This window comes from Dendrobates tinctorius, unplaced genomic scaffold (genome assembly GCF_039654945.1).
Source record: "Dendrobates tinctorius isolate UK_male_01 unplaced genomic scaffold, ASM3965494v1 ptg000292l, whole genome shotgun sequence".
Classification (NCBI taxonomy): Eukaryota; Metazoa; Chordata; class Amphibia; order Anura; family Dendrobatidae; genus Dendrobates; species Dendrobates tinctorius.
The window spans coordinates 4,623,036-4,647,000 of NW_027361959.1; the positions used below are offsets into that span (position 1 = coordinate 4,623,036).

The 23,965-nt window shown below is 46.7% G+C and overlaps 1 protein-coding gene across 2 annotated transcripts in view; it reads left to right on the plus strand.

The window, feature by feature from the left end:
* Window positions 1-23,965, plus strand: part of LOC141072858 (neurotrypsin-like) — a 143,918-nt gene that overhangs the window by 54,424 nt on the left and 65,529 nt on the right. For both annotated transcript variants that reach the window (XM_073560049.1, XM_073560050.1), the window contains exons 3-6: window positions 994-1,236; window positions 1,414-1,555; window positions 20,846-21,018; window positions 21,146-21,293. In XM_073560049.1, the coding sequence (XP_073416150.1) occupies window positions 994-1,236; window positions 1,414-1,555; window positions 20,846-21,018; window positions 21,146-21,293 (706 nt within the window). The remainder of the gene's footprint in view (window positions 1-993; window positions 1,237-1,413; window positions 1,556-20,845; window positions 21,019-21,145; window positions 21,294-23,965) is intronic.

Genomic DNA, 23,965 nt, shown 5'->3' on the forward strand with positions numbered 1-23,965 from the left:
ATTTAAAAAAATATCCAAATTAGAATAAAAGTTACATCTTATATCCTTTCCTGTTATTACCAGTCTGTGCAGGGTACAGCATAAGGGCAGGTTCAGGCATCTTAGTGTCGTGGTCCGAGTCTGGACCACTATGGATGGACTGACCGCTGGTCTCCTGACCCAAACCTGATTCCAGTGCAGAAAAACCTCCTATGATTGTATTTCTTTGTTAATGGGGTCATTCACGTTACCGTTTCTTTATTGGGTAACTTTACTATTCTGTACATCAAATGCAGCAAAAACCTAAAAGAAAAGGCACAGACTGATAACAATCGTTGTTTAGGAGAAATGAAGTCACAATAGCACGTACAGTGGGGCCATTTTTCCTAATCAGAGATAGATCTCACTCTTTGAATTTTGTTGCTAGGGATAATAAAAAAAAATTATATATCCTTTATGGAAAGGTTCATTTATTATTTTAGTGTTTTACTCTTGTCATTGCTTGATTAAGGGAGTTTTCACAGAAACAATTACCCATAAATTTGCTAGTTTAGTTATACGGGTATATGGTCAGGCCCCTGAATCCTCTGGTGAACACAGCAGCTTGGCTTTTAGTATTTTATGTGTTGGCTTGTGGCCAAAGCAATGCGTGAGGGGCTTGGCTGACTGCTTATTTCAATAACTAAGCCAGCCTCCTTCTCTGTCATAGTCATATAGATGGAAAAGAAGAATGGCTTACATAATAAAAAGTCAGCCTGGCCCCTTTCACACACTGCTCTGGTCATTTGGACACTACATGCACGGTATCGGAAGCCAAGGTGCTATGATCCGGGAATGAGCAGCTACCGGTGGATCGAGGCACCTGGCCTGGTGGAACTATATTAGTAAGTTATACTAAATAAGTTACTCTTTATAGGTAATTTATTAATATTTTCTTCCTGGAAACCACTATAACTATAATGCTGTTATTAATAATAACAAGGCAATTGACTGACACTTTTGTATCCTTTGCAGGTTACGACCTCTGCTCTGATGGCGTAGATTCTCTGGGTTATTACAATGGCTCAATTTCCAGAACAGAGTTTGGCTTGGACTGCCTGAACTGGGCTGACTTTCCTGACTATGTGAAGCAATACCCAGGACGAGGACTAGGGTATCACAATTACTGCAGGAATCCAGATGCAGTAAATACACCATGGTGCTTCTATCGCCAGCCTTCGGGAATGATTAGCTGGGCTCACTGTGACTGCAGCCAGGGTATGTGTGCAGGAAATCAATTATAGTTCACTAGTAAACAAAATGCTCCTTTTTAAGTCAAATTGTAGATAAAAAAAATTTCACTTGATAAATGATGTCTGTTTCCCATTTACACTTCATTAAATGAGTAGCTGATCATATGTTGTCAATGCTGAGCACTACACATACTCCCTACAGGTGCTGTTCGTCTGCTGGCGGCTGGCCATTCTTCCCACAGTGGTGGAGTACAGCTCTACTTCAAAGGGGCTTGGGGAACCATATGTGGTGACTTCTGGACAGATTGGGATGCAAGTGTGGTTTGCCGACAGCTTGGAATCAGGTCAGTTTGAAGCACTGGTATATATACTGTGCATGACTATACTTTTCTAAGAATAAAGCATGCATACCAGTGGCGTAGCAACTGTTTGTGGCGCCCGGGGCGGTCGAAAAAATTGCCGCCCCTTTGGTCGTTGATAATCCGGAAGCATCCGAAGAGCCCACACTACACTCAAAGATTTTCTAGACTTTCATCTTCTTGCAGTTCTCTATATATATGTATGTATTAGCTTGATGATGCTGGATGAAGACCTAATGGCTTTTTTAATAATAATTTTTAATAATGTGACAGACTTTTACATATTGGATTATATAGAGCCCTGTTTTTTATTACATACTGTCCTGTCTTGTTAGCTGTATAATGCAATGATGGCTGATGGAGCATGGGAAAGCTTCCTTTCTAATGGAGGAGCTGATGGACTGGGAGTCTAAAAAGAAAGGGGACCATGTAATAAAAGAGGGTACTGTAAATAACAAAATTAACAAGAATACACTATGTAAGAGACAGCACTATACATAACAGCAGAGGAAGCTATATAATTATATAATAAGGGACTGCATCATATGTAACTAGAGAGGATGGTACGTAATAAGGGATGGTGTTATACATAATAAAAGAGGAAACTATGTAACTAAGGATGGTGTTATACAGAATTAGTGAGTACACTATATACTAAGGGACTGTGTTAGACATAGTGAGTACACTATATACTAAGGGACTGTGTTAGACATAATAAACGATGTCTTCCTCCACCTCCCCCTGTTCCTAAGGTCATTATAAGTCCCCCTTCCTCCCATCCCAATCCCCCACACCCCTCATTGTCCTCCTCCCCTCGCATCCCATTATTGTCTTCTCCCCCACCCCATCATTGCCTTCTTCACCACCTCCATCATTTTCTTCTCCCCCACCACTATCTTTGCTTTCTCCTCCACCACCCCCATTTATTGCCCTTTCCACCACCACCATCACTGCATTCTCCCCCACCACACCATCATCATTTATTTTTCCTCCACCACCCCATCATTGCCCTCTCCATCACCCCCATCATTGCCTTCTCCCCATCACTGCCTTCTCCCCATCACTCCCATCATTGCCTGCTCCATCACCCCATCATTGTCTTCTCCCCATCACTCCCATCATTGTCTTCTCCCCATCACTCCCATCATTGTCTTCTCCATCACCCCCATCATTGCCTGCTCCATCACCCCATCACTCCCATCATTGTCTGCTCCATCACCCCCATCATTGCCTGCTCCATTACTCCCATCATTGCCTTCTCCTTCACCCCATCACTGCCTTCTCCCATCACTCCCATCATTGCCTGCTCCATCACTCCATCATTGTCTTCTCCCCATCACTCCCATCATTGCCTTCTCCATCACCCCATCACTGCCTTCTCCCCATGACTCCCATCACTGCCTGCTCCATCACCCCATCACCCCCATCATTGCCTGCTCCATCACTCCATCACTCCCATCATTGCCTTCTCCTTCACCCCATCACTGCCTTCTCCCCATCACTCCCATCATTGCCTGCTCCATCACCCCATCATTGTCTTCTCCCCATCACTCCCATCATTGCCTGCTCCATCACCCCATCACTCCCATCATTGTCTGCTCCATCACCCCCATCATTGCCTGCTCCATCACTCCATCACTCCCATCATTGCCTTCTCCTTCACCCCATCACTGCCCTCTCCCCATCACTCCCATCATTGTCTTCTCCCCATCATTGCCTTCTCCATCACCCCATCACTGCCTTCTCCCCATCACTCCCATCATTGCCTACTCCATCACCCCATCACTCCCATCATTGTCTGCTCCATCACTCCCATCATTGCTTTCTCTGCATCACCCCCATCATGGCCTTCTCCCATTACCCCCTCATGGCCTTCTCCCATCACCCCAGGCATTATGGCCTTCTCTCCCCATCACGGTCTTCTCATGTCCCCATCTCCTCCAGGGCCAGGCTAACCTACACACACAGACACACACACAGACACACACACAGACATACACACACAAACATACACACACAGACAGACATACATATACATACACACACAGACACACATACACACAGACACCACCTCTCTCCTCTCACCTGTCCGCAGCATCGCCCGCTCTTCCTCGCTCACACAGCAGCGGCCGCTGAATGATGACGTCATTCAGCGGTGCTTCTCTGTGTCAAACAAGAAGCGCGGGCGGCGTGCAGGAAGCAGGACGGGTCCTTGCAGCTCCGCTCCTGCTATTCCCGCTTGCAGGCAGCGGAGCTGCTGTGATTGCTCCCTGCCCGCCGCTGCACTGCACTGTGCCTCACTGCCTCCGCGCTTCTCCCACAGAGAGGAATTGCTGGTGCTGCCGTGCCGCCCCCACACATGTGCCGCCTGGGGCGGACCGCCCCCCCGCCCCCCCCACGCTACGCCACTGATGCATACTGGTTGTTCTCTAGGTGCTTGTCCCTGAATATACAGTTGTGCTCAAAAATGTACATACCCCGGCAGAATTTTGCTTTCTTTTTTCAGTTAATATGAATGATAACACCAAAACCTTTTCTCCACTCATGGTTAGTGGTTAATAATAATAATAATAATAATAATAATAATCTTTATATATAGTGGTTGGGGGAAGCCGTTTATTGTAAAACTACTGTGTTTTCTCTTTTAAAATCATATTGACAACCCAAAACATCCAAATGACCCTGATCAAAAGTTTACATAACCCATTTCATAATACCGTGTATTGGCCCCTCTATCAATAATGACAGCTTGAAGTCTTTCGTGGTAGTTGTGGATGAGGTTCTTTATTTTCTCAGATGGTAAAGCTGCCCACTCTTCTTGGCAAAAAGCCTCCAGTTCCTGTAAATTCCTGGGCTGTCTAACATGAACTGCACGCTTGAGATCTCACCAGAGTGGCTCAATAATATTGAGGTCAGTAGACTGAGATGGCCACTCCAGAACCTTCATTTTGTTCTGCTGTAACCAATGACAGGTCGAATTGGCCTTGTGTTTTGGATCGTTGTCATGTTGGAACGTCCAAGTACATCCCAGGTGCAGCAGTATTTGCTGATAACGTGCTGCATTCATCTTTCCTTCAACTTTGACCAAGTTTCCTGTGTCTTTGTAGCTCACACAGTAGGAATGGTGTTCCATTCATCATAGGCCTTGTTGACCTCTCTCCAAATGTAACGTTTATAGTTGTGGCCAAAAAGTTCAATTTTGGTCTCATCACTCCAAATTACCTTGTTCCAGAAGTTTTGAGGCTTGTCTCTGTGCTGTTTTGCATATTGTAGGTGAGATACTTTGTTGTATTTGCACAGTAATGGCTTTCTTCTGGCAACTCAACCATGCAGCCCATTTTTCTTCAAGTGCCTCCTTATTGTGCATCTTTATATTTTCACACCTCTAGTTTTCAGAGAGTCCAGTATTTCAGCTGATGTTATTTGTGGGTTCTTCTTTGCATCCCGAACAATTTTCCTGGCAGTAGTGGACAAAATTTTTGTTGGTTTACCCGACGGTGGTTTTCTTTTTATAGAGCCCCTGATTTTCCATTTGTTAATCACAGTTTGAATGCTGCTGACTGGCATTATCAATTCTTTGGCTATCTTTTTGTATATCTTTCTGTTTTATACAGTTCAGCTACCTTTTCCCATAGATCCGTTGACAATTCTTTTGCTTTCCCCGTGACTCACAATCCAGAAATGTCCATGACTGGATGAAAGATGCAAGAGTCTGTCTGGATCCCAGAAACTCACTCAGCCTTTATACACACACACTGATTACAAGCAAACGGATCACAGATGAGGAGTTAGCTTTAGTAACCAGTCAAGCCCATTTGTGTCAACTTCTGTGCATGTTATCAGGCCAAAATCACCAGGGTCATTTGGATGATTTGGGTTGTCATTATGATTTAAAAAGAGAAAACACAGTAGTTTGACGATAAATGGCTTCACCCAACCACTAATCATGAGTGGAGAAAAAGTTTTGGTGTTATCATTCATATTCTCTGAAAAAAAGGCCAAGAAAGCAAAAATTCTGCCAGGGTATGTAAACTTGAGAACAACTGTATGTCTTCATCCATGAGCTTGACAATCTTTTCCGCTCTTGTCATGGTGTTTTTTAATGAGTCGTAAGCTGACCATACATAGGAAATTGATATTGATGTACATCATTCACATCCCTATGGATAATGGTAGACTGGATAACTTATATCTCAACCAGTGCTATCCTGACATCATTTCTTATCACTATTGCCCTTTTTAGCTGACCCAAACAAATGTTTATACTGGAGTTATAGGAGTAGGCCGCAATTTGGCCACCGCTTGTCTGATGCCTATGGACAGCTATACCTATATGAATAGTGCACACTATCAGAACTTGAATATTTTGTATAGTTAGTTGGACATGAAATACCTGAATTGGGTTACTTGTGCTCTAAAAGCAGATATAGCGAGGACATTCCTTCTAGTAAACCAGATCTGAATTGACAAGTGGCTCTAAAAGTCATTACAGGAAATGAACCTAAAAAAGGAAAAATGCTCATTGCATGTTAAAGTGATATTCCTGGACTAAAACCTTGACGTCTTATCCTAAATATAGGCAATTGATGTGTAATTGAAGGGGTCTCTTAGGGCCCCATCACACATAGCGACTCACCAGCGATCCCGACAGCGATATGAACTTGTCAGGATCGCTGGTGTGTCGCTACATGATCGCTGGTGAGCTGCCAAACAGGCAGCTTAACCAGCGATCAGCACCAGCTCCGAAGAGCGGGCGCGTCGCTGTGTACCTTAGTTACCAGCGAGCTGATGCAGGGAGCTGGTAACCAAGGTAAACAGCGGGTTTCTAAGCGCTGTGCGGTACTTAGAAACCCGCTGTTTACCTTGGTTACCAGTTCCCTGCACCAGCGCTCTGGTAACTAAGGTACACAGAGGGTTTCTAAGCGCCGCACGGCGCTTAGAAACCCGCTGTTTACCTTGGATACGAGCTGGGAGCTTGCTGGTCGTTGCTCTACCACCTGCCACATGCAGCGATGCGTGCTGGCCAGCGGGAGACCAACGACCCAAAAAAAGTCCAGAGCTTTCAAGAACAATCAGCGATACTCGGCAGGGGGGACAGTCGCTGATAGATGTCACACACAGCGATCTCGCTGATGAGATGCTCCCGAGATTTCAATGCCGAGATCTCCATCTGCGCTTGCGCGGTGGCCATTTTCCGGAAGCAATCCACCCACAGGCATGGATGGAACGGCAGAGCCCCCCACGCAGCACGGGACAGAGCCCGGCGGCAGGCACCAGGGAACAAGGCGCGGCGGCAGCACCCGAGGGACCCGGCGTGGCAGCAGCAGCACCTGGGGGACCCAGCTTGGTGACGGCAGCACCAGGTACAGAGTGGGCGGCAGCACCCCGGGGACAGAGTGGGCGACAACACCAGGGGACAGAGCGGGCAGCAGCACCGGGGGACAGAGCGGTAAGCAATAAGACACCTGGATTATAAGAAGCACCACCATTTTATTAAAAAACGTTTTTTCCTATTTTTCTCCTCAAAATTTGGGGTGCATCTTAGAGTTGAGTGAAACAGGTTGGTCAGATTCAAAAATCGCCAACTTTTGCCAAAGTTGGGTTTCGCCGATCGAAACCCGACCATAGCGTGAGGTCGGCCATGAGGTCGCCGATCAGCGCGCCAAAGTCGTGTTTCAAATTATGCTTTCAGTGCCTTTTCTCAGCCAATGATGGAGGACGCACACTGTGGGCAACGGGATGACATGCGCAGCGGCCACCACCATCTTAGAGAAGGGCATTGAAGTGATTGGCTGGCTTTGTGTGGCGTCACAGTGGGTATAACAGGCTGTGACCGCCGACCGCCATCTTACTTCTGCCGATGTTACAATAGGGAGAGGTGCTGCTGCTGATTCTGAACAGGGAAAGCGTTAGGCAGGGAAGAAGAAAAGAAAACCTGCTTCTGCTGATAGCGCTTTTCACTGTACAGTTAGTGTGCAGTGAAAGGTGAGGATTTTTGTTGTGTGCTGCAGCGCTGGTGGTGATCAGGCTGCCTTTTAAGGCTACCTGCTAGCTGCATTGCTGTGTGCACACTGCTGTTCAAACTGCTTTTTTCAAAGCACTCCAACTTTTATTATTTTGTCCTGGTGAGTTACTGAGCGTTCATTTTTTCACACACCGTATAGCGGTGTACTGTACGCTCCTCACACACTACCGTGTACCGGCTGGCATCACGAACAAATAGAAGCTATCTGGGTGTGACTCTGGAAGAACAACCGAGGAGTTTTTCCATTTTTCCAGACCTACACCTTAGAGTCCTGTCCGTTTTTCAAACAGTTTGGTATATCTGCTGTTTGACTACGGTCAAAACTAGACAGACAGCGTGTGTCAGTCCGTATACAAATAGACGGAGATTGAAAATTTTCCATACAGACACCGTATAGCGGTGTACGCTCCTCACACACTACCGTGTACCAGCTGTTATCACGTACAAATAGAAGCTACCTGTGTGTGACTCTGGAAAAAAAAAAGCCGAGGAGTTTTTCCGTTTTTCCAGACCTACACCTTAGAGTCCTGTCCGTTTTTTAAACAGTTTGGTATATCTGCTGTTTGATGACGGTCAAAACTAGACAGAGACAGCGTATGTCAATCCGTATACAAATACACGGAGCTTGACAATTTTCCATACACACACTGTATAGAGTTGTACGATTCTCAAACAGTATTGCATATCTGCCGTTCGCATTACAGTCACATTTATACAGAGTCAGCATGTGTGTGACACTCCGTAAATATATATACGGAGTGTGACGAGCGTCAGCTTACGCTGAGTCGTTTTTCCTTTTTTGAGTGGACTCTCTGGGCCGTGGCACCCACCCACCTAGGGCGAGCGTACCTAGTGAGAACCCACCCCCTGTACAGGGAGTGTCAGGGGGCAAGACCAAGGGGGTGAGCCACCACGGCAGCTGGACCAGACGGCCGGCTCAGGGGACACTATTGAGTGTCTGGCAACAGGGTAACAAACATAAGGCAAAGTCACAGAGTTCCTTCAGCAAACGTGGTTACACACTTTAATCAGGTAGAAGCAAACACAGGGAATCGGGTGCAGGGCAAAACACAGCAAGATGCGTGCAAGGGCACGCCAAATGTTCCAATCATAACACGTGCACAAAACATACCGGAGTCCAGGGCAGGGTACGGGTTAGGGATCACACAAGAGTTCCTAGAAAGGATGCGTGCTAGGACACGCCAGAGTCCAAGACGAGGTGCGTGCTGGGAGACACGCCAGAGTCCAAGGCAGGGTGCGTGCGAGGAGAGACGCCAGGGTCCAAGACAGGTGCGTGGCATCGGACTCCGAACGACTGGCAAGGACCGACAGGATCCAGGCATCAGGATGTAGTCATCTGATTCCGGACCTCTGGCAGCGGTCAGCAGGCTTCGGGAATCCGGCAAACAAACCAGGAGACGAGGCAGGGTGCGTGCAAGGAGACACGTCAGGATCAGGTTGACAAGACAGAGGCCTGCACATGCCGAGGGACATGGCAGGGACGAGTACAAGGACGGAGGCCTGCGCGTGTAGAGGGACACGCCAGGGACAGGTACAAGGACGCAGGCCTGCACGTGTAGAGGGACACGCCAGGGACAGGTACAAGGACTGAGGCCTGCGCCTGCAGAGGGCACGCCAGGGACAGGTACAAGGACGGAGGCCTGCGCGTGTAGAGGGACACGCCAGGGACAGGTACAAGGAACAGGGTTAGGACCTCTACATGCAAGAGGGCACGAACGGGATACATGGCAAGGCCTGCGCATACTTTACAGAAGTACGGGGAGGTATGCCAAGAAGCAGGCGAGGGCCTGCGCGTGCTTTAGAGAGCACGGAGAGCACAGTGCAGCAACAGCATGAGGTGCAAGGAAGCACAGAGAGCACGGCTGGGGCACTGGCTAGCTGATCGGGCTGCGGCACTTACAGACGGGCAAAACTCCATCGAACCCGGCTGAGGCATGGCAGGCGACACAGCTGTCATTGACCGACGAGCACGGCTGAGGCACAAGCAGGCAGGCACGGCTAGGGCGGGCACGGCTGAGGCACAAACAGGAGGCTAGGAAGGCCAGGTGCATGCAAAGGGCACATGAAGCAACAAAGCAAGGGAAGACAAGAAACAAGACAGAGCTTAGGCAGAGTACGGAACCAGGAACGGAAGCATAGGCAGAAACACGGAATCAGGTCAGAGCACGAACAGAGGTAGCAGCGGAGTGTAGGCCGAAGCCCAGAGCCGGACCAAGGCAGAGCCTTGGGACTAGCCTAGAAACGTGCAAGAGAGCACAATAGGAAAGAGTGTGGGCTTCGGCCTACGCTCCGCTGCTAGAGCCGGGCCAAGGCAGAGCCTTGGGACTAGACATACCAAAAGTAAGAGAGGAGGAATGGTGCGTGTGCCAGGGAGCACTACAGAGTACCATAGGAGAGAGCGAGGCAGAGCAAGCAAAGACAGAGACCATAGGGAGGAACAATGCAGAGCAAGGCAAGGTACGGAACAAGGAACGGAAGCTAGACTGAAGCACAGAACGGAATCAGAGCAAGGAAGGATTACAAGGCAAAGCAGAGCAGAGACAAAACATGGCACGAAGGACAAACACTAGACAAGGCACGGGACAAGAGACGGAGTACGAGCACGGAGCGTGTGCAGAGACGTACGACAGGGCAGAGTGCAAGGGCACAGAATAGAGGGAGTGACCCAGCAGACCAAGCAGCCATGCAGGGAAGCAACACAATGCTCAGGCCCTGAGCATAGGGAGGGGCGGTCTGATATAGGGCATTAGCACCTCCACTTCCGGGTCAGGACCAGGGGAGAACTTCCAGTTCAGATCCTCCAGGATCACAGAGAGCAGATACATGATCAGGGATTCCAGACATGCACAGATGATTGCAGAACCAGACAGTGCTGGAACCTAGGAAAGATCACATGCTCTGGGGTTCCAGACATGCAGAGATGATTGCAGAACCAGACAGTGCTGGAACCTAGGAAAGGTCACATAATCAGGGGTTCTTGGAACACAGAGATGACCACAGAAGGCAGAGCAGAACGCAGGCATCTTGCAGCCCAACAGTCATGAGGTGAGTGTGCACAGTGCTCTAGGGAACATGCAGGATAGCAGACATGAGATGTGCGTGCACACCGCTCCAGGGGTCATGAGGCAAAACAGACATGGCGGACATGACAGACATGGCGGACATGACAGACATGGCGAGCATGACAGTACGCGTGCACACCGCTCCAGGGGTCATGAGGCAAAACAGACATGGCGGACATGACAGACATGGCGAGCATGACAGTGCGTGTGCACGCACCGCTCCAGGAGTCATGAGGCAAAACAGACATGGCGGACATGACAGACATGGCGAGCATGACAGTGCGTGTGCACGCACCGCTCCAGGAGTCATGAGGCAAAACAGACATGGCGGACATGACAGACATGGCGAGCATGACAGTGCGTGTGCACGCACCGCTCCAGGAGTCATGAGGCAAAACAGACATGGCGGACATGACAGACATGGCGAGCATGACACGGAGATTGTTAGTCACACAAAAAACGTGTACAGCTGTACACTTTTTTGATACAGTTCTGTATATCTGCTTGTTGGATTACGGTCCAATACATACTGTGAGAGCGTCTTGTGAATAACATAATATATACGTTGATTTAATTTTTTTAATACACCTTACACAGCTTGACGCTCCTCATACAGTACCAACTCTCTGCTGGTATTTTTGGTACATTTTTCCAAACATGAGGAAGTATGGTGGAAGAGGCCGCGGACGTGGGCAGAGGGGCGCAGCTGGTACTGATGGTGGTGGTGCATCGGTTGGTTCTGGCAAAAGCACAATAGCAGCTAAGGCAGGAGGTGTTGAGCCTGCGTCATCCTCTGGCCCAAGAAGGCCTGTAAGGTTACCTTTTCTTGGAGTAGGAAAACCGCTATTAAAGCCGGAGCATTAGGAACAGGTTTTGGCGTATATTGCCGAAACAGCCACCAGCTCTATTGCCGCCTCTTCTGAACGTTCGAAACCTGCAAGCACGGAGTCGTCAGTGCAGGGTTCTTGTCAGAAAAAACACCTTTCCTTGTGTCCTTCACCCCCACCAAAAGTTAAGGATGCTGCAGCCAATACTTCAGATTACTCTATGGAGCTCTTTTCACATACCATGCCTAGGTTATCCAGTCAAATCCTGAATTCCCCAGTCCAAGATGAATCTGACATGGAGTGCACTGATGCACAGCCACTGCTAGATGATTCTGCTGGTACATTGACCCACAGCACTACATTGCCCTCGCAGTCTATTGAGCCAGAATCTGACCCTGATGAAACTCAGGTGCCCCTTCCCGCATACTATACCACCTTACACGGTGACACAGAGGAAGGTAAAGTGGAAGGTGCAGATGACTTTGAAGAGGAGGTGATGGATGACCCAGTTCTGGACCCGGATTGGCATTCATTGGGGGAGGAGGGTGGCGCTGGCAATAGTTCAGTTAAGGAGAAGGATCCGCAGCATCCATTGACATAGCAGCAGCGGTTATCTGGCAGGCCCGTAGCTGTCCTAAAACGTGGAGCAAAAACTAAAAGAGTTGCAGGACAGCTTGACCAGACAGCCAACTTAGCACAGCGTGCAAGGACAGAAAATGTTTACTATAGTAGGAAGAGTGCAGTGTGGCACGTCTTTGTCCAAAATCCTACTGATGAGGCAAAGGTTACCTGTAAGAAGTGCGGAAGGACCTTTAGCCGAGGTAAACAACTCAGAAATTTGAATACCAGTTGCATGCTTAGACATTTAATCAACATGCACTTGCAAGCATGGACGGACTACAAAACCTGAGGTAGCACATGTGCACCTGCTCCGACTGAAGGTAGCCAACAACGCTCCATCGCTTCCCCCACTGTAAGACCACCGCCACCGTTAAGCACACCACCAGCACTAAATGTGGAGGTGTCGTCGCAAGGCCAAAGCACTCAGGGAATCACAATGGTTTTGCAACACAATACTAATTCTAGGCCATCACCACCAATACCTTCACCAACCCCCTCTCACTCCATCCGGTCCACCGCTACTTCCCCCATATGCAGCTCGCCAGTCCAGCTCACCCTACCAGACACTCTGAGTAGGACAAGAAAGTACTCATCCTCTCATCCGCGTACACTTTGTTTGAACGCCTACATTGCCAAACTAATCTCATTAGAGATGATGCCCTACCGTTTGGTTGAAAGCAAAGCTTTCCGCGACCTCATGGCCTACGCTGTCCCACGTTATGAGCTACACAGTCAGCACTTCTTTTCTCGAAAAGCCATCCCTGCCCTCCACCGGCATGTGAAAGACCGCATTATCCATGCACTAAAACAGTCAGTGAGTGGAAAGGTGCACTTCACAACAGATGCATGGACCAGTAGGCATGGCCAGGGCCGTTACGTGTCGATCACTGCGCACTGGGTTAATGTGGTGGATGCAGGCTCCACTGGGGACAGCGGCGGTGGAACAGTGCTGCCTAGCCCACGGTATGGGAAACAGTTGGCTGTAGGCTTTCGCTCCTCCTCCTCCTCTATCAGCGAAAACTCGTCAACAGAGTGCAGTCACATGAGCACTCCATCCGCAGTGTTGCACACGAGGTGTCCCACTATCGAACAGCTAGTGGTAAGCGTCAGCAGGCTGTGTTAAAGATGATGTCTTTGGGCAACAACAGACACACCGCGGAGGTACTGGCCAACTACTTGCAGTGACAAACAGAGTCATGGCTGGGCAGTCTACATCTTGAGGCAGGCAAGGTAGTCAGTGATAACGGCCGTAATTTTGTGGCAGCCATAGCCCGTGCAAAACTCACACACATACCTTGCCTGGCTCACACTTTGAACCTGGTGGTGCAGTGCTTCCTTTATAATTATCCGGAGTTAACATCCCTGCTCCATAAGGTGAGAAGACTGTGCTCGCACATCCGTCGCTCGGCCGTGCACTCCAGTCGTATGCAGAAGCTGCAGCGATTGCTCCACCTCCCCAAGCACCGCCTAATCATAGACGTTGCAACAAGGTGGAACTCCACCCTGCACATGGTTGAGAGGCTGTGCGAACAGAGGCAGACTCTAATGCATTTGTGGGAGGATACACGGGCAGGCAGTTTGAGGGAAGACATGGAATTGTCGGGTGTGCAGTGGTCAAAGCTAATATACCTCTGTAAAGTCCTTCAGTGTTTTGAGGAATGCACACGGCTGGTAAGCGCAGACGACGCCATCATAAGCATGAGCATCTCACTTATGCATCTGCTCATGCAAAGTTTGACGCACATTAAGGATCAGGCGTCTGCAGAGGAGGAGGAGGGAAGCCTTGATGACAGTCAGCCATTGTCTGGTCAGGGAACTGTCCTGGACGAGGTGGAGGAAGAAGAGGAGGAGGGGAAGGATGAGGGGGATGATTGTTTTGGGCAGGAGGATGCTTCTCAGGGGGCAAGAGAAAATATTGGCGTTCCAAGGTCAGGTACAGTGTTTGTGCGTGACTGTAGGCATGTGGATTTGCCAGAAAGTGCTTCTCCACCCACCACTGGCAGTGCATCATTGACACCTGGAACATTGGCCCACATGTGCGATTATGCCTTGCGGATCCTAAAAAGGGACCCCCGCATTGCCAAAATGATGAGGGATGACGACTACTGGCTGGCCAGCATCCTCGATCCACGCTACAAAGGCAAATTACACAACATCATGCCACAGGAGAACCTAGAGATAATATTGGCTAACAAACAATCAACTCTGGTAAACCGTTTGAGGCTTTCCCAGCACACAGCAGTGGTGCTGGTTCTCCCACGGGCCATAGTGGGCACAATGGAAGAGGTCTTCGTGGTGCACACAGCAGAAGTGGCGTTGGAGACAGGGGTTTAATGACCATGTTGTGGAATGATTTCTCAAGTACTGCTCACACCACTGCTAATACAGCATCGATTAAAAGTGACAGGAGGCAGCAGTTGTCAACTATGGTTACAAACTACTTCTCCTCCCATATCGATGTTCTCCCTCACAGGTCATTCCCCTTTGACTATTGGGCCTCTAAACTGGACGCCTGGCCTGAATTGGCACAATATGTCTTACAGGAGCTCGCTTGCCCTGCTGCTAGTGTGTTTTCTGAAAGAGTCTTCAGTGCGGCTGGATCAATCCTGACAGAAAAAAGGACCCGTCTGTCGACCCAAAATGTTGATGATCTAACCTTCATTAAAATGAACCATGCATGGGTTTCAAAGGATTTTGTCCCACCTTCTCCTGATGACACATAGGTTGCCAGAAAACTGACTCACTTTTGTCCTCCTCTTCCTCGGACTTGCCCAATTCCGCCCTTTGCAGCAGCTGAATGTCCAGCCAACATATCAACATATGACATTTTTTAAACCTCCCTAACTCGGCTGCCCACCCCCCCCAAGGGCTGGGGTCAACCCCTGGCGCACCCGGGTAAGTGCCGTTGCTCTGAACAGGTGGATGGGCCCACTGATGGCCGACGGCACTGGCACTGGGTCCCTTATAGTACAATACAGTGTCTCTGATGGTGGGGGGGCCCACTCGCCGTCAAACACACCAGCGTACTATGAGGGGCCCTGTGCCAGTACCATCACCCACGAGTGTGCCCCCCCTGCTTTTTCATGGCCACAGCACTTGCAAGTTGCAATACTTACCTCTCCCTGCTCCACCGCTGTGTAGTCTGGGCAGTTAAATCCTTCGCAGGGACGGCCACTAGAAATTTGTTGTATTGATCATTGATGGTTAAGATGTAGCTATGGCCTGTCCTGCTGGCCTCTACCTTCAGATGATCAATGGCTACCATTTGAAATGGACGTCAACTTACAAGCAGATGCAGTGGTGGTTTATGATCACCTTTCACAGTTGTGATAGTCACGGCGGTGTGACATTCCTGCCACCATTTTTAAATGTCTCCTCTCATGTCAATCCAATAGAATTGCCTACGACCTGTGGCTTCTGTCTTTTGCACTCCAAAATGACCAGACTCATGTGATGTGATGTGATCCACGCTACTGCGATAAAGCAATCCTTTCTTCACAAAGAACCTTTTTCGCTTTCTCCACAGACACAGTAATTGAGGATCTGCATCGCCTCTGCAACATCTACCGGGAGGTTTTCCCGCGATGAGTAATTCCAAAATTTCTGCTAACACTCGATTTTCCGTCTCTAATTGTATCCATGTAGTTTCCAGTAGCAGAGAGTCTGGACTGGCTTACTGAGATTGAAATATATACGAAGATTTAAAAGTACCACAACACTGTCTACTGGTGTACGCTTTGAATACCTTTCCCTTTTTCTACTTTTTTAATTCTGGTGTAATACATAGTGAGCCTGTGAGTGTCTGTGTCTGACTCTGGAAGTATAGACGCAAATTTACCCCTAGACTGGATACATCTGGTGTGTGCTGATACAGTACCTTGGTTCAAAAATTTGTATTACAGTATCATCTGTAGGATAACCAACTGGGGGGGGACCCTCTTCTTGCCGCAGACAAACACGAGACTGAAACAGAGTTTGTATTGAAGAGGTCCGTTTTTATTGCCCATCCTTCTGTCGACCACAGCAATTCACCACAGCCGTTTCACATTTCTCTGTACACAGGCCCCAGTACCTTCACTTCCTTTGTTACTATAATCGTGGCGTCCTCTGTGGCTCTTCCACTGGGGCTGCCCTATGCCCATCCACCACAGCGCTTCACCAGTCTGAGCACACCGTCCGTATGATAGCCCCAGGCCGTCTTCGTCTGCGGCTACCGTCCTCTGGGCCATCCCCCGTGACCACCTCAACTGTCAGTCCTCTCTGGAGCCTTTCCACTGTCTCTATTTCCTCAGCAGAACTTCCTCTTTACTGTGCTCCCTTCGCTGACTGACTCTTCCAGAACCTTCCCTCAGCCTTTTATACTTCCAGTTCTAGTAACTCCGCCCACCATCGCCTGACAGTTTCTCTGACCAATGGCAGTTATTCAGTCCCACTCCTACACTCTCCACTGCCCTCCAATGGGCAAGCTAAAACACTGCACCCTTTCTCTTTATCTTAGCAGTTTCACACCTACACTGCACTACACCTCTGCTTCTAACTACAGGCAGGTTTGTCTGTCAGTCCACCTTCCCTACATCATCCATAGTGAGTGAGCGTGTGTGGGTTATGCCTTCTATTTATACGGTGAATCGGAGATACCAATTTTTACACCATACTCGATACAGCTTGTATCTTGTTATACAGTACCTTTGTTCAACATTTAGCATTATGGTTAAATCCATACTGAATAAGCGTCTGAGAGTGACTAAGGGACTATTTATACGGAGATTTCAATTGTACCCTAAAATATATATACTTGCTATCTTGTTATCCAGTACCTTTTTTACAACATTTTTTATTATGGTCAAACCCCGACTGAGTGAGCGTCTGAGGGTGATTCCGGAAATATATACCGAGATTTTCAATTTGGCCAACACTGTATACAGCTGTACGCTTCTGATACAGTACCATATATCTGCTGGTATTTTGGGTCCATTTTCCAAAACATGAGGAAGTATGGTGGAAGAGGACGCGGGCGTGGGGGGGCCACCTGGTACTAATGGTGGTGGTGTATCTGCTGGTAGTGCCAAAAACACAATAGCAGCTAAGGCAGGAGGTGTTGAGCCTGCATCATGGTGTAGCTCGGGAAGGCCTGTAAGGATCCCTTTTCTGGGAGTAGGTAGACTGCTTTTAAAGCCAGAGCATCTGGAACTGTTTGTGGCTTACATTGCTGAAACAGGCTCCAGCTCTATCGCCTCCTCTTCTGAAGTTGTAAAAAATGCAAGCAAGTCGTAACTGCAGGCTTATGGTCAGGAGCAACCCCTTTCCTTTTGTCCTTCACCCACACCAAAAGTGAAGGATGTGGCAGCACACACTTCAGAATACTCCATGGAGCTCTTTTCACATACCATGCCTGGGTTAATTAAAAATAGGGCCCATCAGATACTGGAGCATTATAAATGGGGCAGATCAGACACTGGAGCAGCATCTAAGGGGCCCATTATACACTGGAGCATTACAAATGGATCCCATTATATATGGAGCATTATTAGAACCCATCATACACTGGAGCATCATCCATGAGGCCCATCATGTACTGGAGCATTGTAAATGGGGCAGATCAGACACTTGAGCAGCATCTAAGGGGCCCGTTATACACTGGAGCATTAAAATGGGGCCCATTATATATGGAGCATTATTAGAGCCCATCATACACTGGAGCATCATCCATGAGGCCCACCATGTACTGGAGCATTGTAAATGGGGCAGATCAAACACTGGAGCAGCATCTAAGGGCCCATTATACACTGGAGCATTACAAATGGGGCCCATTATATATGGAGCATTATTAGAACCCATCATACACTGGAGCATCATCCATGTGGCCCATCATGTACTGGAGCATTGTAAATGGGGCAGATCAGACACTGGAGCAGCATCTAAGGGGCCCATTATACACTGGAGCATTACAAATGGGGCCCATTATATGTGGAGCATTATTAGAGCCCATCATACACTGGAGCATCATCCATGAGGCCCATCATGTACTGGAGCATTGTAAATGGGGCAGATCAGACTCTGGAGCAGCATCTAAGGGGCCCATTATACACTGGAGCATTACAAATGGGGCCCATTATATATAGAGCATTATTTGGGCCCATAACACACTGGAGCATCGTCCATAGGGACCATGAAATACTGTAGCATTATGTGGAGCTCATCATATACTGTATGGAACATTATATGTGACCAATTATTCTGTATGGAGAAATATATGGGGCTCATTATTCTGTATGGCACACAATGTGTTGGCCATAATACTGTATGGAGTAATATACTGTCCGCTTTTTGAGCTATTATACAATTTAAAATAGATCAGTCATGTCATGTAAGCAGTGAAGTATTTGTCATTGTACTATACCTATATTTCTGTGGCATATCGGAGCATCATGAGTTGTGGTATGTGTTAAAGGGGCGCACTGACACTCTTTGGCCCAGGGCACACAAAAACCTGGAGCCAGCCCAACCCCCCCACAACTTTAGCCAAATAACTCCCAGTTTTCAATGCGTAACTATTATTAGTAAGTAAATTAAGGTTGGCAAGCTTCAGTAATAAGAATTGATGTTTTTGGCATTCAAATGGGCACTGTAGGTGTGTTTACTGTCCTCCACTCCCTGTCAACTTTGCTTCCCCATTGACTTGCATTGAGTTTCGTGTTTCAGTCGGCCTCCGACTTTTCCCTATAGTCGGCCTATTTCGTTTGACCCGACTTTTAAGAAAGTCGGGTTTCATGAAACCCGACTCCACCCGAAAAAAGGCAAAGTCGCTCTTCTCTAGTGCGTCTTATAATCCGGAGCGTCTTATAAAGCAAAAAATAGGTAATTTTGTCACTTTATAAAAAGCAGTTGCATATGTGATGAAGTTTACATGAGCGTATAAAAAAAAAAGAGTTATTTTCATCTAGAAAAAGACCATTTTCCACCTGTATTGTCATCCGTATGGCATCTATTTTTAGACCTCAGAAGTGAATAAAATTTTAAAGAAGAAATAGTGTCCTGTGTTAGTAATGGAAATGTATTCATAAAAATCGGATGCTATACGGATGATTTACATGGGATCCAATTTTTTTATTTTTGCACACCCATAGATTTCAACAGGCGAGTCTGATCTGAAATACAGAAGACACAGGTGGGTGCTGTGACATTTCTCACACTGACATTTTCAAGCTGTAATCTAAATAGATAAATTCCATAACATTTTTCCTAGTGCTCTGTCTGAGGTCGGGTTTATTTTTTTTTCATAGACAGCACTTGGACAAATATTACAGTTGTGTGAATATAGCCTGACAATACTTGTTGCAATAAAGCTTATCGTAACACGTAATAGCAGTTGATCAAGCAATAAATTGGGAACATTGGAAAAAAGTTTTCTCCCACCTCTACTCCACATGCAGAGATCCACATCACATATGGGTAGGAGCTGACAGGAGGTGGTGGAAATCCTTCTTTCAGTCTATGGAGTGGATGTGATAAGCCACAGAACACAGGGGGAGCATGGTGGGGGACTTAACCCTTACCTGTCCTGCACAGGACATACAACAGTACAAGCTGGGAGCGAAGAGGGAGGTAAGGTTTAACATTCACATACAAAGGTGAGGACTCCAGCCCTCTGGCTGTGAGTGTCAGCGGGCAACACAGGAACATTCAGAGGGCCGGATGTGGCCCGTGGGTCGCGGTTTGCCCAGGCCTGGTCTAAGCCTTTTCCTCAGATTCCTAGACAGGGCAGGACAGCCACTAGGAAAGGTTCTGACTGTGCAGTTAGGACGGCTACTTAGGACAGGTTCAGACTGTGCAGTAACTGGATAGCAGACGGGATGGCCACAGTGACAGGTTCAGACTTTGCAGTCTCTGGATAGCTGACGGGATGGCCACAGGGACAGGTCCAGTCAGTGCAGTCTCCGGATAGCTGATTGGACTGCTACAGGGACAGGTTAAGTCTATGAAGTCTCCGGATAGCTGAAGGGATGGCCAGAGGGACAGGTTCATACTGTTCTGAAAGGACATCCACAAGGACAGGTTCAGACTGTGCAGTCTCTGAATAGCAGACGGGATGGCCACAGGGAAAGGTTCACACTGTGCCGACAGGATGGCCACAGGGACTGGTTCAGACTTTGTCGACATGACGGCCACAGGGATAGGTTAGACTCACTGGTCTCAGGAAACAGTTCAGGTCCCGCCGATGCGGTTTCAGGGTACGGACGCCGAAGCAGGGACAGGAACAAGGGCTAACTATACTGGACTAACAAGAAACAGGATAACGTTTCAGCTCTGGCCACACCAGGACCAGAGGACCTAATAACTCACTAGTAGTACACCTTACTAACTAATGATTCACTACATTGCTTGGCAACTCCTTAGGGGAGAGGGAGTCTTTTATATAAGATGTTTCCCAGCTATTGGCTGGGAGCCATCTTGCAGGTGTACTACATTTTGCTAAATGCCTCTCAGCAACAGGCTGAGGGCATGGACACTGCCCTTTTAAGAACAGTGGAGTATTTGGAACTGCGGTGCGCACACCAGGAAGCAGAAGGGACATGCCGGGAGACCACGCCGCGGGGCTGGGGCGGTGAGTAAGCCCAACCATTCAGGGACGTCGGCAGCAGCGCTACATGTAGCATCTGGTCATCTTTGTATGTGCCCTTTAAATTTGAAAAACATATTTTGCTAATTATTTTAACAGTGAAATTGGCACAGCCAAAAAGATCCCTGATTATGCTCCCTGGACAATGCCTATACATCTAGAATCTGCCAACTGTCAAGGGGATGAGAAAGCCTTGCTGCACTGCAGCTATACCAAGGGCAAAGGTTGCAGTAACAGAGAGGTCGCTGCCATTCACTGTTCTCCACCTGAAGGTAAATTTTTAACACTTGTCCATCCTGACAGACAACTGTTTTGATATTCTGCTGTCCTGAAACCCACTTATAGGGTTACTAATCACTACTACTAATAAGATCTTATTTTTCATTCTCTGAAGAGCAGATTTAAAGCCCCCTCTCCGTCTGGTGGGAGGAAAGGACCGATTTGAGGGTCGAGTTGAAGTATTTTTTAATGGTCAGTGGGGAACAATTTGCGATGATCACTGGGATGACAAAGATGCTGAAGTTATATGCAGACAAGTAGGATTTCAGTGAGTACCATTTACTACAACCTGTTGTATTGTGAGTCTAAATGTAGTAGAGTCTTGCATTTTCTCTGCTCAACATCAAATAAATGCATCTATTTTGTAAAGGTCTAAAAAAGGGGAACAATGTGCACCACAAAAAATTAAAATATATAAGAAGGGGTGCTGCAAACAATGTAGCAAAACAATTTTACAGTATATAGCAGAAAAGAATAGAGCCACATGAAATGGAGTCTCTGTGTGCATTCAGAATATTGCAAACAATAATAATTTTATGGCATGTAAAAGTTTGGGCACTCCTGATCAAAATTACTGATATTGTAAACAGTTAAAGGGAACTTATCAGCAGGATTGTGCTGAGTATCCTTCAGACAGTGTCAAGTTGGCGCCGTTATATTGATTAAAATGATACATTGGTTGATGAAATCGATCTTGTGGTTGTTGTTTAATCTTTATTTTCAGTTTTGAGTTAATGATATGCTTGTGCCGACATGAAGACCCCCCACAGGCCACCCCGGAGCCTTTGAAAATACTTTGTATTTTAGGCAAAAAATATATTGTCATTGCAAAATTGCAAAAAGGGAAATGAGCCTATGCAAAAGTGTGGGAACCCTTGGAGATTTGTGTGCTCAGATAACTTTGACCAATGTTTCAGACATTAATTATCCTGTTAGGGTTATGGCTTGTTCACTATAATCATTAGGAAAGGCCAGGTGATGCAAATATCTAACCTTGTGCCAAAAAACAGCAGCCATGGGTTCTTCTAAGCAGCTGTCTAGCACTCTGAAAATGAAAATGGTGGTGACCCTCAAAGTGGTAGAAGGCTTTAAGAAGATAGCAAAGTATTTTCAAGTTGCCCTTTCCTCAGTTCGAAATGTAACTAAGAACAGTGGAGATCAAGATAAGGTCTGGAAGACCAAGCAAAATTTCAGTGAGAACAGCTCGTAGAATTGCTAGAGAGGCAAATCAAAACCACTGCTTGACTACCAAAGACCTTCAGAAAAATTTAGCAGCTATTGGCACATCGTTCTACTGGCCAGAGACACCTGCACAAATATGGCCTTCATGGAAGAGTCATCAGAAGAAAAGCTCTCCTGTGTTCTCACCATACAATTCAGCATCAGAAATATGCAAAAGAATATCTAAACAAGTCTGATGCATTTTTGAAACAAGTCCTGTGGACCGATGAGGTTAAAATAGAACTTTTTGGCCACAATAATCAAAGGTATGTGTGGAGAAAAAAGGGCACAAAATTTCAGGAAAAGAACATCTCATCAACAATTAAGCATGGGGGTGGATCAATCATGCTTTATAGTTGTGTTGCAGACAATGGCACAGGAAACATTTCACGGGTAGAGGGAAGAATGGATTCAATGAAATTTCAACAAATTATTAATGCAAACATAACACCATCTGTAAAAAAGCTAAAGTTGAAAAGAGGATGGCTTTCCCAAATGGATAATGATCCTAAACATACATCAAAATCCACAATAGACTACCTCAAAAAGTGCAAGCTGAAGGGTTTACAATGACCCTCACAGTCCCCTGGTCTGAACATCATTGAAAATCTGTGGCTACACCTCAAGATAGCGGTGCATGCAAGACGACCCAGCAATCTCACAGAATTGGAAGAATTTTTCCAAGGAAGAATGGCTGAAAATCCCTGAAACATGAATTGAAAGGCTCTCGTCTTGCTACAAAAAATGTTTACAAGCTGTGATACTTGCAAAAGAGGGTGATACTAGGTACTAAACTTTTACATTGGCCCATTTTTCTTTTTGTAATTTTTAAAATGTAAAAGTGATTATATATATATATATATATATATATAGGAATATAAGAGAATTGGGATCCAGCAAAAAGATGAAAGTTCACCAGAATTATAAAATCTTCTTCTTTATTTATCCATCAAATCATATAGAAAATATGTGAGGAACTCCAAACAATTGGTAACATTCCAGCCAGCAAGTTGTCCCTTGCTGGAATGTTACCAATTGTTTGGAGTTCCTCACATATTTTTTATATGATTTGATGGATAAATAAAGAAGAAGATTTTATAATTCTGGTGAACTTTCATCTTTTTGCTGGATCCCAATTCTCTTATATTCCTATTTGTTGGGGCATACTCCCTGCCTGGATCCGTGCAGAATATAAGGTGAACACCGACTATTGCATTAAGAGGAACTCCTTTATGGTGAGCTGGCTATATGTTTTTTACATTGTTTGAATATATATATATATATATATATATATATATATATATACAGTGGGGAAAAAAGTATTTAGTCAGTCAGCAATAGTGCAAGTTCCACCACTTAAAAAGATGAGAGGCGTCTGTAATTTACATCATAGGTAGACCTCAACTATGGGAGACAAACTGAGAAAAAAAAATCCAGAAAATCACATTGTCTGTTTTTTTTTCATTTTATTTGCATATTATGGTGGAAAATAAGTATTTGGTCAGAAACAAGCAATCAAGATTTCTGGCTCTCACAGACCTGTAACTTCTTCTTTAAGAGTCTCCTCTTTCCTCCACTCATTAACTGTAGTAATGGCACCTGTTTAAACTTGTTATCAGTATAAAAAGACACCTGTGCACACCCTCAAACAGTCTGACTCCAACCTCCACTATGGTGAAGACCAAAGAGCTGTCAAAGGACACCAGAAACAAAATTGTA